We start from the raw sequence: 13,791 nt of genomic DNA, 5'->3' as shown, positions 1-13,791 counted from the left end.
GGCCACCCCAACGGCAGGCTCCAAAACCTCCAGGTCTGCAGAAAGCCACGGCAGCAGAGGGGGCTGCCTTGTTAGCAGGAGGATGTTCCTCTCTGCCTCCAGGGAGGATAACTTCAGGCAATATTTTGCAAACTTACAATTTGTACTCCAAATACAGATCAAATACATTTGCAGTTCAATGCAAATTTTTCACACAGCTTTAGTCTATGCCATGCTACGCAGAATACAACTGTCGCACAAAATAACTTATTAAAAATGCTTGGACTTGTTTAAGAACAAAATACAATGGAATGTAAACTTCACTGAAAACTATGTAGTACAAAATAATATTTCAATTCTTTGCTCAGTATGCAGACATTAATTGCCAGAGTCTACAGTTTCTATTTATACATCTGCTGCTCGCTCCCCAAATAAATGGAAATGTCCTTGTAATTTCTTTTCTTCAGGACTGTACGAGAGGCTGGGGTTGAATGCTGAAGCTCAGAATCCTGACTGGCAGCACTTGCAAGATTGACTTGCTGCAAAATACATTAACTCTTAATTGGGAACTGTAACATATTTATATCTACATCTATAAAATGCTTTTCAGCACAGATTTTTTTCTGGTAATTTTGTTCACAGGCAAGTGAGACAAGAGAAGCAGCAGGCATATTCCACAACAAGAAGGGATATGTGAGCCAGTGTCTTCTACAAAGCATTTGTAAGGCATCTTTCAAGGCCCCGGTTGACAGTAAATCGTGCGATTTTCACTGTGGTTATCTTAGAAAGCTAAAGTGCTACATCTAAGCTCCCCAGGTCTCAGCCTTGACACCCTGCATAGTTAAACTCAAACTGTTGCTCAGGGTTATCCAGAAGCACCTCTACTTTGTCATGTAGAAACCACTAAAATGAATCCAGAAAAAAAGACTGGAAGAAACCCTGTCCAGCTGTTCCTGGGTAAGGGGAGGAAGGAACACGGAGCCTTAACTTACATGTTAATTTAGATACATGTCCATTGCAACCATGTCTGAAGTCAATTGCTGGTTTGTAATTCAGTTCTTGGAGATGCATTTACAGTGCCCTGCTCTCAGAATATGCAAGAGGGCACATTGATTTCCCAGATTAGCGCCGTTTTTAAAGTTTGGAGACACTGAAAACAATGTTATTTTGGTTGGTGAAACAACTCTGGATTTGGCAAAAAAACTCGACAGATTACTTTTCCTGGATTTAGGTTGAAAATCCTGTCTCAGATCTTCCCTTCTGTACTCCCATGGGGATGGGAAGAACAAAAGTTAGGTTGGTGGGCACATATATCCATACAGCATTCACTGGAGTAGTGTTCGGGGGAGTTACGTGAGTTTAGAGGTGAATAAAAACATAGAACCAAAAAAACCGAGATGCCAGATGCAGATTTGGAGGCACGACACACCAAACAAGCCAAATAGCTCAAACTTGGCAGCTGAATTCAGGTTTTCAGACCTTTCTCTAAACAGCCCCGCAGCTCCTCCTCCCACCCCCCCAGCAAGCCAGCGAGCACTGCAGCCGTGGGAAGCAGTCCTGCTCGGTGGGACCGGTCTTCTCCAGGTCATAGCTGCTATCCAGAGAAACAGCAATGCTGCTCGCAGCCCCAGCACGTTTTCCATCCACGACCACAATCCAAGTCAAAGGCCGCCTTGTAGTCCAGCCACACCACACTTCAGTTTCCTTTGGGGACGTGGCAGTCGTCACGCTTGATACGGACCTCGGACACCAGTACCATCCCCTCCCCAGCAGCACTGCAGCTGCACCCCCACTGCATCCACCCCAAACGGCCTCATTTCCAGGTGGAAACGAGTATGGTCAGATCGCTCCTAACATTTTCCACCTGGCTGGGGAATACCTGGGAGCTCGGCAGCTGGGAGGGCACTCGAGGGTAACGCGCTCCCCCTTTGGGAGCGCTCGCCTGCCATGCGCCGTCCATTCAGTGACCTCTCCTGAAACTGCAGGTGCATGGATGTAGAATACTTTAAATGAAAACTGGAGTCCGGGATTTCCAGTTCTTTGGTTTCTGAAGGCCTCTCCTGGCCTTTTTAGTTGTTACAGTCAGATTTGCTGTTGTTAAAACTCAGTTAATGCTGTAGCTAGTCAGACAGTCACAGATTTTTCTGGAAAACATACTTCTGCCTGTGATTCCTGAAAATTCACCTTTGACTGCTTGTTTAAAAAATTGTCATGTGTTTCTTTCTGTATGTCACAGAGAATTTACTTTTTTCCAAATATAATAGTCATTTCTTTGTTTTCTATCCACCATAAGTTGCCAGGCTCCTTCAATACCGGGTTGCCGTGAAAAGGCTTTAGGAAACAGTAAGAAAAAGCAGACTCCACTAAGATAAGTAAGTGGCTACTGAGTGTGGGCTCCCACGATGCGGATGACCCACATGAAGCATCACAACCCCAATTTCCCCAAGCGGTGGCATCTCTGGGTGCCACTGAACGCAAGAACCGAGAGAGCACCAAACCCTTTTGCGTTTCAAATTTACAACTGGAAATTACTGGGCAGTTTTTGACATTTCCCTCACGGTTCCTCACGTACCTTCACTTGTCCAGCTGCAAAGGGGAACCAAAGCCACCTGACATAACAGAGGTAGTGTGAAAAAGAATTAATGTTCGTGATGTGCCAGACACTAACTGAGAAAATCAAAAATCTGCCAGGATGAAATGTAATCTCATTTTAGGAAATGTTGAAATCATTTTTGCAGAAGGTTAAAAAAATAATAATCAGGCTGAGTCAGATACACAGCATGGAAAATTTCATCCCAAATGTTTATAGTTTAGCAATTGAAAGCAAGGCCTTATAATGCCGAGTTGGGTAAACTTAACTAATCTGCAAAAATTCCAGTTCTACTTATAATAACAGTAACAGAATCAAAGCTGTACGGATTAAAAGCAAACGCCACAGCAATATTCGTACAGAGACAAGTGCTATCATAGAATTAAAAATAATATTAAAAATTGGCATGTATACAGAGTATCCAAGGAACTCGGGATGTTTTCTAGACAGTAATTCACCACATCTCACAATATCCCTGCAAAATATATAGTGCGCGTTCTTCAGACAGATAAATAGGAAGGCACATTTGAGCACAGAGACGCTAAACAACTCACCAAGAGCGTGCCACAGATCGGCAGCCGAGCCGGGCTCCCCAGGAACCCCGGGCACGAGCCCTGCCTCCCGGCACGGCGAGCAGCCCGCGCCGCCCCAGCCCCCTGGTACTGTGCTCACCAGCACCGCTCGGTCACTCCCGCTGTGAGAAAACGTCACCTTCTCCAAAGTAACAATGCTAAGAGGAAAATTATGACTTGGAGATTTTTTAAAAGGAAAAGGGAAAAAAGCAGAGGGCAAAATACTTATTTTGCAATACAAGCGCCAGTCTCTGGCAAACGCCGGCGCCAGCCCTCCCAAAAGCACGCCAGGCTGTGTAAGAGCACAACCCGGAGCAGCGCAGCCCTGAAGCAGACAACCGGGAGGGAAGTAAGAGCAAGTCACTGTACCTGCTCTTCATTTTGTGTTCAGCAACAGAAAGAGAAAATAAACACAAGCACAGATTTTGTCTTCACATACTAGATCACCAAGCAACTCCCACAACTATTAAGAGATCTACATTCAGTGACCTTTTAGAGAGCCTCAACGCAACATCAGAAATTAAATACTGTCTTCTAGTTAGTAGTGTAGGAACTTTTTCAATAAGATATATAAAATCACTACTGTGAACACCAGAAATATTACATACAGAGGGGAGGAGTACACACACTGTCTGTGCAACAAAATAAGAAAAGTGCTTTCAATCTTTTCTAGTCTCATTTTTACTACATTCAACAAACTGGGTTAAATCAGCTTTGTAAACCTCGGGGAAAGTCTTCCCCTGCAGCAAGTTTCTCCCTCTGTGACTGCCTGTCCGGCGGACAGCGGCTGGTGACCGAAAGCATTCACAACGCTTCACCTTGTGCGGCGTGCCGGGTTAAATTCGGGGTGGTTAGAGCACTTTGAAGCAACACAAACCTAAATATTCCTGGTAGTCAAACCGAGGAGAGGAACTGAATTATAATGAACCAGCAGCTGTCACAATATGACCACAGTAACCAAATCAAAATATCAACCACTAACCCAGATGAGATTCAAAGGTCACCACATAAGCCAGCAGCTTTCTTCAGCAGCGCCTGAAACCTCAATCTAATCCTTGCAGCGAAATGCTCCATTAAGCTACAGGGGGCTTAGAAGCAAGTTACTGTACATTGGTAAATGATTTAATGTACTAGCAAGATATCCCAAGTAGTAGGGTAAGAAATGTTCCCAAAAGCACAACTGGAAACGGGAGAGGCGATGAGAAGCGACACCCGATGTGCCATACCCGTCACAGCTATCTGCCCACACACATTTCATTGCTGGGCCAAATAACTACTCTTCAGATACTCTTAAAAAAACCCAAAATACCTCGCAGGGTAGTGGGACTCCAGACACGCACAAAGCAAGCTGTGTTGGATACACGCGAGCAGCAGTTTGAGGAGTTGAGTAACGCATGCAGCTCTGCGACTTCCCTCTGCACGCCACAGGGCTTGCTCCAAAGCCTAACGCACAGGCTCCCTGCTAGACACTGGCCACATAAAAATGTGTTTTAAAAACAAATATCTGAAAAATAAAATGCTATGTAAGCCCTCCTTTAAGCACATCTTGTCTGCAAGCATTTGTGGTTCACAGGTACGGGGTCAATAATACCTATCCCCAGCGGCAAGAAAGCCTTTCTTGCCCAGAAAACCACCTCAAATCAGGAGCAACTCCATTCAAGTCAACGGTATACACCAGTATAAAACCAGTTCAAGTTGGATGATCGTCAGGGTCTTTATCAGTTGCCAAGAGAAAGAGGAGCACGGAAAGAAAACTACAGCGTGGCTCTGCAGGTGCCAGCTGCCTAACACCAGAGTTTCTGGGGACCCTTCCCTGGGGGAGTTCGAAGACCTGCCAAGAAAAGGGAGATGACAAAATACGTTTGGAGTAACAGGAGTCAGGAGCTGGCAGGCCGGGCGGCCTCCATCCTCTAAACAGCACTGTGCGTTGTTCATCACCACAATCTTTCCATTTCTCCTAAAATCACAAATACGGACCTGACCAGCGCAGAGTGACAGGGGTCTTTGTTAGGGCAAGGCTTCACAGGGGCGGTGCTCCACGCAGCGGTGTTAGCAACCGCGGCGCCCGCCCCGGGCCGGGTAAGGGTCGGGTAAGGGTTTCCTTCCCACACGGCACAGAAACGGACCTCCCGGCCAAGGCCCCCAGGGGCGTTTGAGCGGGAGGGAAACGTGCACGCACCCCAGCGGCCATCCTCCTCCTCCTCCAGCACTAATGCCCCGCACCCAGGAGCGGAGCAAAACTGGGGAGCACAGGGCTGCCCCAACAGGACAAAGTAAGAAGAGTCCACTCTAATTATCAGAGAATTATACTAAAGCGCGGTTGCAAAATGCCGCGGGTTGTGGGAGGCAGCCGACGGCCCCGGCACACACACGTGTTGTTGCGCAACTGCACACTTGTCAAAAGCCGCTCATCGCTTGCCATACGCTCGCACACGCATTAATCTGCGTGTGTTGGAACATCACTGGTCTGATTTCCAGTTGAAAGTACCACATCTCATAAAACCCCAAAAATTGCAGGGTCCTTCAGGACCACGCAGAGTGAGGACGCTGCCCGGCTCGCACCCGCAGCTGGAGCAGACCCCTCCGGTTCAGGTCTGCAGAGCCGTGCAGACCCCTCTGATGACGACGAGCGGGACCCTCTAGCAATACCAGGGTTTCCAAAGTTCCTAACCAGAGTATCACGTGGCTTAATCCTTTAACCGGGTGCCTCCGAACCTGTTTTTATAAAACAACTATTTCTTAAACCAAGTGAAACCAGTATTTTCACTAAGATTGGCAAAAACAATCAGAGGCAGGAATGAGATTTTTCTGTAACCCAAGGGCAGGCAGAAGAGAGAAAGACTTTTAAGTTCTACAGACTCAAATTAAAGGTTAAACTTGAAAGCACCACGCAGCCCAGTGGGTTTCACAGAAGTGTGTGGCTATTTGCAAAGTGTCTCTGCGCACTACCTAAGCCCCATGGCGTGAGTTAAGAAGGGAGTGTTGAAATTTCCATGCTTTTTTTGGCTTATATTAGACCCTTTAAAACTGTTGTAACCATGTTTTGTACGTGAATACATACAAATGACTACAAGCTCCAACATTGTCCCATATGTTAAACAACTCACAAATATTTCCCAATATTAAAAGACAAGGCATATTTTAGGGACGTATATTAGAGCTGAAGAATGATATATCGCAGTTACAGCTCCATGTTTTTTTTGGCTCGCGTTCAACCCTTTAAAGCAAAGCATTTGGTTAGTTCATTGACAACTGCAGAAGAAGGGTGTGATCTTGGCCAAGCATAAGCATTACTAATATTTTTACATCATATATTTACTTTAACCAAACTCATTTATCAACCGTAATTAAAGAAAGTAGCTATCATTCACTTACAAATAATTATAGTCTCTCTTCATACTGTTATGGCGTTTGCTGCTAAGCTAAATGATTATTCAGGGGTGTCAAAACTTTCTATCATGGCGTGTGGGGTGGAAGGAGGGTCCTTGCCAAACGCCCTGGGCAAAATCTCACTCCTCTAAAGCAGAACAGGCTGCAACTACCCTCGCCTGAAATCCAGGAGTTTGCAGCTCACAGGTCCCAGCAGGCAGCGATCCATCATGCTCCAAAACAAACAATGGCTTCAGTGTCCCTCACCAGTTATTTATCTGTTCCCTTTTGTGAACATGTATTTATCATATTTTCAGAAATCCTTTTCTACTTTAAAAGTCCTGTTCAGAGCATGTCCCTTGTCTGCCAACTGGCCACTTCTTTGAAAAGGAAAGGCTGAGCCTCAGGAAACAACCATTTACCTCTTTCAGCAAATATTGAAGTTCTGCATCAAAAGTCATGTCCCTCTCACAGCAAGAAAACACAGTCTGTTCAATAAACATAATCAGTGTACATTTTTGAAATGGCATGATAGCTTAAAAAAAAAAAATCCATGTTCCCACCCTTATGCCAAGTACAATCAACCCCAAAAATGAGGGATTTAAGCCCTCAGAATTTATTTCTGGTTCACTTATTCACCTTCAACAACACGGTCAAGTTAGGAAATTCGATTTCTTACTTTGTATTCTGGAATTGACAAAGGGAGGAGAGAGATTGTCATGCGACCCAAGGTCTCTGCTCGCCATATGATCATAGTGAGTCCCATCTCCATAGTTCTGTTAACAGATCGGGAAAAAAACAATTTTACAAGTTTAACCAGCATTTTTCAAAACCTACAGGTCCATATTTCCCTTCTAAGTTTTAAGCCAGCTATAAGAAATATTGTTCCCTTTATTGTTTTCCCCTATTGATTCTGCTGGAAGTGATGTGTTCCAGAACATTTTTAAAGCTGTTTCAAATTTTTATTTCATTAGTAATTGACTTCGGTTTGCTGTGTAGATAATCCTGAATGACTGAGATGAGGTTCCTGGAATTTCGTGCTGTGCAATTCAGCATAAAACCCCCTCTTCGCATAGAAGTGTTCTTGCCCATGACATACCCGAGAACAGCAAAGAAATACTTCTTTTAGCATTTTGCTTTTTAAATCTATTTTTATGTAGAAATTTGCCATCTTAATCACCTCACTGCTATATACATGCACTAGACTATAAAAAAAAAATCAGAATTTTTTTCACAGTGGGTGTGGAAAGTTACTTCTCACTGAAAAAACCACCGTGCATAGCACCCCTCCTTTGTGCATGCAATTCTGCGCATGGCTAGCGAGCGGCAGCGACCCCCCCCTTGCCCTGCACGCCGCACTGCCTTCATACCCCTCGGTACTGCTCTGGGGATCAACACCATCAGACGCTATCCACAGAGTCAAGGACATATGAAAAATGAAAACCTTGCCAGGATCGGGCCCATATTTTTGAAACAGTCTTGGTGTAACCTTCTGCTTTCAGTCACTCAATTAGCAAAATCTTAAATTTAACTACAAATATTGGCCAAGCGCAGCAGTTCTGCAACGTTTTGTTTCTTCGGTTCAGAAGAACTCACAAGAAACACTCTCCCAACGTGGAAATACCATCATCATTTTACAAACAAGGAAAGAGAGAGGTCAGGCTGCTTGCAGAGTAACGCTGCAAGTTAATGCACAGTCCTGATTGAAACTCCAGAATTCTTCCCAGGCTCGTGCTCTTTTCTTTATATCTCAAAACTTAATTGTACACTCACATTCAAGTTTTTGCATGCATAAATAATTGTGTGTGCAAATTTAGAATTTACTTTTCAAAACATTTTTCCCTCGGAAGCAATACAAGTGTCAAGTAAAAAAAGGGGATAAAAATAAAACTGACAGATGTGAGCAGTAATGACGTAATGGATGCTAAGCAGGATGGAATAAGAAAAGGTGTCGGGCTTCCCTCCCTCGGCGGCAGGGCCGGGGTCCCCCCTGCCACGCCGTAAATGGGGGACCCCCCTGGGCTGCCCGCAGTGCAGTGCAGCGCTGCGGACGTCCACTTAAAACCTCAGCTGGCGAAACGTCCGCCGAGGGCAGGACCTGCCCCGAGGGGAAAGGACGGGCCGAGGATGAACAGGGCAACTGCATTTCTCCTCGCCAGACAGACACTCGAGGGCACGGAGCTCCCGGCAGCGCTGCTCACGAGCCCTGATCCTTCATGTTAATTAGAAAACAATTAAAAAGCAATTTAAGCAAACGGTTTAAATAAGGGCATAAGTAAGAGCGAAGGCACTTTTTGCCCAGCGTAAGTGTACTTGGTGCACTTGCAGGAAGTAAACAGAAATAATCATCTTGGTACTGAAGCACAAGCCGTGCCCAGCCCCGAGGACGGGCAAAGCCGCGATGCTCCGGCTGGGGAGCGGGGCTGCCGGGGCGGCTCGCGAGGACCATCGGCAGGGCTGCCCACACCGTGCTGCTCGGGAGCGGCAGCGGCGCGGGGCGAACCGCACAGCTGCTCTGCTGGAAATAGCACTTCTTCCCTACCGAAGTAACCGGCATCCCGAGCCCGAGGTGTCTAAAGAATTTGGATAACTGTCCACAGCCACAATTGAAATGACTGAGTCCAGCTGTCTTTGCAAATCTCAGCAAACTCCGAGTACCGCCGTGCCAGACAGCGGCTCGGTGTCTGCATTCCCTGGAGGGGGATCCCACTCTTACGTGGGGAGCACAGGAGACGTCCATGCCCCATCCTCAGCAGCGTCCGGAGCAGGGGTGGGCAGGGGGCTGGCAGCCGGGCTACGTGCCCCGGAGCTCGGATGGTGCCAGCAGTCGGGGGGACGTGCTGAAAGACTCGGCTGCCAGCCCCCGCCCGAGGGGAGGGTTTGAAACCCCCTCAGCGGAGGCACGGAGCGGCTGCGGTGCGCTGCGGGAAGGGCAGGGGCACAGCTGCCCCCGTGGGACAGAGCTGGCGGCCCCTCTCCAGCTTCGCTGCCCGGAGCCCGGGCCCCGGGGCGGCCGGCAAGCCCCGCAGGGGATGAGCGCTGCCCGCGGGGGATCGCTGGCCCTCTCCTCGGGTTTGCTGACACCCGCGATCCCTAAAAATCCAACTGCAGAAAATGAAACATTCGGCAACGACATCTCTGCTCCACCTGCACTCTGGGTGGTGGCAGTGGCAGATAGGGCCTAGCAAGAAAAAATGGTTAATTAATATTCTCACTACCTGTTAGAAGTAGCGGAGCAGGTGCCAAATTCAATCACAGGATCAGGTTTGAACGTTCAAAAAAAAAAAAAAAGGCGATTTTAAAGAGAAGAGAGGCTACAGCCAACTTTGCATACCCATTTTTCTACGCGATCAGGTGTAAAACTCATATTTAAGATTGTAAATTTACATATGTAGGAAGTCTGGTTTGGGGAAAAAGATTAGATATACTTACCCTGGATGGACTAGGATGTCCTGTATTCCCCCAGGACCCTGAGCTAGTTCTGTCTTCTACATCTAGGGACAAAAAAGTTCTTTAGGCTTTATTGCAATAATTCTTTCCTTTTGTATAGGCACTTTTAAATTAATGTTTCAAATTAATCTCCTGTTGCCTTTAATTAAGAATCAGGCACAGGGCTACTACGATGGTAGTGGCTTCTGACCCACTGCTTAAATTAACTCATTTAAATTCACAGCAGAAATGAACCGGACCCTCAGGAACCTGAGGTTTGAACATAAAAATTACTTCAGCGGCTCAGCATTTCTCGACACTTTAAAAAGTGACTGCACCACACCAGTTAAAATCCTATCAAAATCTCCAGCACAAAAATAGGTATTGTCAAACGGTAAAAATAAAACATGATAAAACAGACAAAACCTATAAATAAGGCATGTTTGGGGTAAACGTACTGTTGCCATCTCATCTAGGCTTCTGCTGCAGAAAAGCATTTACACACATATTTGTATCTCAAGGAGAGAAAAGCACATCCCTAAAGCCAAGCACAGAGGGGGTATTTCTGTCTTTTCCTCTACCGTTTGATAGAGGATTCATCGCAACCATTGGGCAGGAGACACTCCGTAATTTCAGACAGCCCATTTCAGGGTATTTTTAACCATTTTCCTCCTCGGTAACTCTAGGAATAACACGTCCCATTGCATATATCCTAGGGCGTGGTGAAACCTGCTGTTTAGGGTATGAACCAAAGAACCACGACTCCTACAAGTTCCTCTTAACTTTGCAACAAAACACGAAAATGTCTCAGCCTGCCATTTCCTTGTGTGCATTTGGTCTGTGCACCAGAGGGACAGCTTGGTAGTCACCCAGGAAGGTGAGGTGAGCTTCGCTGGTCAGCCCCTGCAGCGTGCTTCCAGATCACTGGATGCAAGAGGCTAGCTAGACTGCAACACTACATTTTCCTTGACAAAAATCAAGTCATAGACACATTTTGCATATGAATGCTCTCCACATTTCACAATTCCCAATATTTCTTCTCTGATGCAACTATTTTTATTCCGCTTTCCCCAAGTCTTTCCCAGTATTGTCAATTAATCTGGTTTATTGTTACTAAAACTTCCCTGTAACGCTGAATGCTCTTTCAAATGCAGAGCCTGAAAAAAACCAAAACCAAACCCAAAAAGACCCACACAGTAACTTCTTCCAAAGACACCCCAACTGCACGGGGCTGTCCCTCTCGCGTACCCGAAGCAGTCAGGTGCACCTCCGCGCTGGCCACGCTACTTCTGAGGTTGCACCAAGGCGCAGAAGTCCACGAACTGCACCCCGCAGGCTACCGCTGCGGCTGAAAGCAGAAGACCCTCCGCAGTGCACTCAAGTTCGCTGGGATACACCTGCACAACCGCTGCCATCACAAAACCTCTACTAAAATGAGTTGGGAGTCTCCTGAGACTTTCCACTTGGCTAAAAACTTAATGGCCAAACATAACACCAGCGAGGCACTTGCGCACAGGTTTAATGGAAGCCTGTGAATAATTCCACTGAAATCATAGTTCACTCATGTTAATTCAAGTAAATGAGATCACTCATGCTTAACATTAAGCACATCCTTTAGTACATTGATGGACCGGACCAGGCAGCTTAAATCCATTACTTTTTTACTTACAGTATGTTAAATATCAGGAAATGTGATTGACGTTGATCTATAACAGTATTATTGCATATTTCAGAGCTATTTTCCAACTTACTCCTGTGTACCCACTAGCATCCTAATGAAATAATAATATTGCTTGCCTTTTGCCACGCACAAACAGTAGCTTTAATCTAATTGGAAAAAATATGTATTTGGTCTTGCTGGCTAGAGAAACTTTCTCAGAGTGCTGCCAAAGACTACACACACGAGCAGCTCCCTTCCCACCTGCGCATTGGTTCATCCAGACTTCTAGGATCAGTGGGAACTTCAGTTGTCTGAGAAACAGATACAGTCATTAGCACTTTAAAATGCAGGTGCTGTGACCAAATCTGGTTGATTTCCAAGATTTTAAAAAAAAAAAAAAAAAAAACCAAAAAAAAACCAAAACAACACCACACCACACCAAACACCCACCCAAAAAACGCCACACATTTGTATAGTTTAATACTTTCCCCCAGTTACAATTCCTATTATCTCAATAACAGATGAAGATGTTAATAGCACAAGACACTCTTAGGTAAATATTTAATTAAGCTCCAGAAAAAGAAAGAAAATGTGTATCATTTACCTGACAGATCAGATCAACCATTCTATTAGGTTAATTAGGCATATTTTTAAAAATCATTTGTGTTATGTAACAGGCAATTAACTCTGTAGAGCCCCGATCCATTGCCTGCTAAAAATCAGTGGATATTACCCCATTGACTTTGATGGGCATCGTCCCACCCCCGAGCATAGCTTCCAAAATCCATCAGCGAGCGGAACAGCTCAGCCCTCGGGGACAGCACCTGGGGGACCGGGTGACAGCTCTGAGCCCACCTCCAGAGAGGTGATAAACCCAGCACCTGCGGGCTTGGCTTCAGCCCCGTCCCGCTCCCAGCTCTCTTGTGCAGACCCACGAGCCCGCTCGTGCGTGTGTAGAACAGGGTGACACCAGCGAAGGGCTCTGCTTTCATTTACAAGGAGGCATTATTCTCTTAGCTCCCTGTTAGAAACTTCATTTATTAACATACTTATTTTCTGTAAAAGTCAGCTATCTAAAATAATACATGTTGTCAAGGCCCCTTACACTGGCTCACGGCCAGTGCTAGGAGCAAGATTTACATGCCCATAAAGGTTTTCAGACTGCTATACTGTACTTTTTTTATCTGTATTTTAAGAATATAGATGCCATGGTTTTGGGCATGCGTCACCTAAAATAACACATTTCAGGGCTGTGTTTTGGGCAGTAATCCTTCTCTTGCACTCTGTGCCCAGGAGGGACAGCGGAGAGGGAAGGGGGCATCCCCAGACCAGCCCGGGCAAGGGGAGCACTCGGTCGCTGAGCTCTTCCCTTTGGGAGCCTGCCCCCAGCTCCAGCTGAGAGCCACTACCACCCCTTTAACATATGCTGGGCTGATACACACGACTTAACCCGCTCGTGGTGCCTCTTCTGAGTCACGTTCTTCAAAAACCTTTTTTTCAGGCACAGGGAAGGGATGCCAGGCTCCCAAAAATGCCCCGTACTTTCCAGCAGCACATGGAAATAAGGCTTCATGGTCAACCGCTGGACAGTCCCAATGATGTGAAAGGAACTATTTACATGCTTACAGTTAAACGTATGTTTTTGTGGCGAGCTGAATGCCCGCCTGGCTGTCCTTTCTTGTACTCTTCACTGCGTTATCCCTACCTCTCCCTCGAGCCAAGTGTGCCAATGACCAAAGGGCACTATCAGATGCTTAAAATAACATGGGAACAACACGTACCTCAGGGCCGGGGTATTCCTCATCTCTGCAAACATCCCAGACCGAGTCCCTGGGCACAGCCAAGACTAACCCAGAGAGAAAGTCCTGCCTAGCAGGGGGAAGCACTGCCAAACGGGAAGGATGCTCCTGGGCCGGGAGAGGGACAGCTTTTGGGGATGCCTCAGGGGAAGACAGACATTGAAGGTACCCAGACATTCTACATACTACATCAGGTAGTGATTAGGAGACTAGCCTCACAGAATAATACTGTAAGATTTGCCTAGACTCCAAAATGTTTAGCCATCTCAAATTTGGCTGAAAATCCCTTGCCCTTTACTTTGCTTTAATCTGAGCCCATATAATGCTCAAGGTTCTTCCACCAAAGTTAAAAGTTCTGGACTCTGATCAGAAAATGACAAGCAATGGCTCTTG

At 46.1% G+C, this 13,791-nt stretch overlaps 1 protein-coding gene across 20 annotated transcripts in view; it reads right to left on the bottom strand.

The window, feature by feature from the left end:
* Positions 1 to 13,791, bottom strand: part of LOC142074887 (transcription factor 4) — a 236,140-nt gene that overhangs the window by 154,631 nt on the left and 67,718 nt on the right. For 15 of the 20 annotated variants that reach the window (XM_075135829.1, XM_075135827.1, XM_075135836.1 and 12 more), the window contains 2 exons: positions 9,943 to 10,004; positions 7,190 to 7,286 (listed from right to left, as the gene is read on the bottom strand). The exons of the other annotated variants lie outside the window; for them this stretch is intronic. In XM_075135829.1, the coding sequence (XP_074991930.1) occupies positions 7,190 to 7,286; positions 9,943 to 10,004 (159 nt within the window). The remainder of the gene's footprint in view (positions 1 to 7,189; positions 7,287 to 9,942; positions 10,005 to 13,791) is intronic. 20 annotated transcript variants of the gene reach the window in all.

The sequence above is a fragment of the Calonectris borealis genome, chromosome W (assembly GCF_964195595.1).
Source record: "Calonectris borealis chromosome W, bCalBor7.hap1.2, whole genome shotgun sequence".
Taxonomy (NCBI): Eukaryota; Metazoa; Chordata; class Aves; order Procellariiformes; family Procellariidae; genus Calonectris; species Calonectris borealis.
Note: the sequence above shows the minus strand (reverse complement) of the source record. Positions and strands in the feature narration are given on the sequence as shown.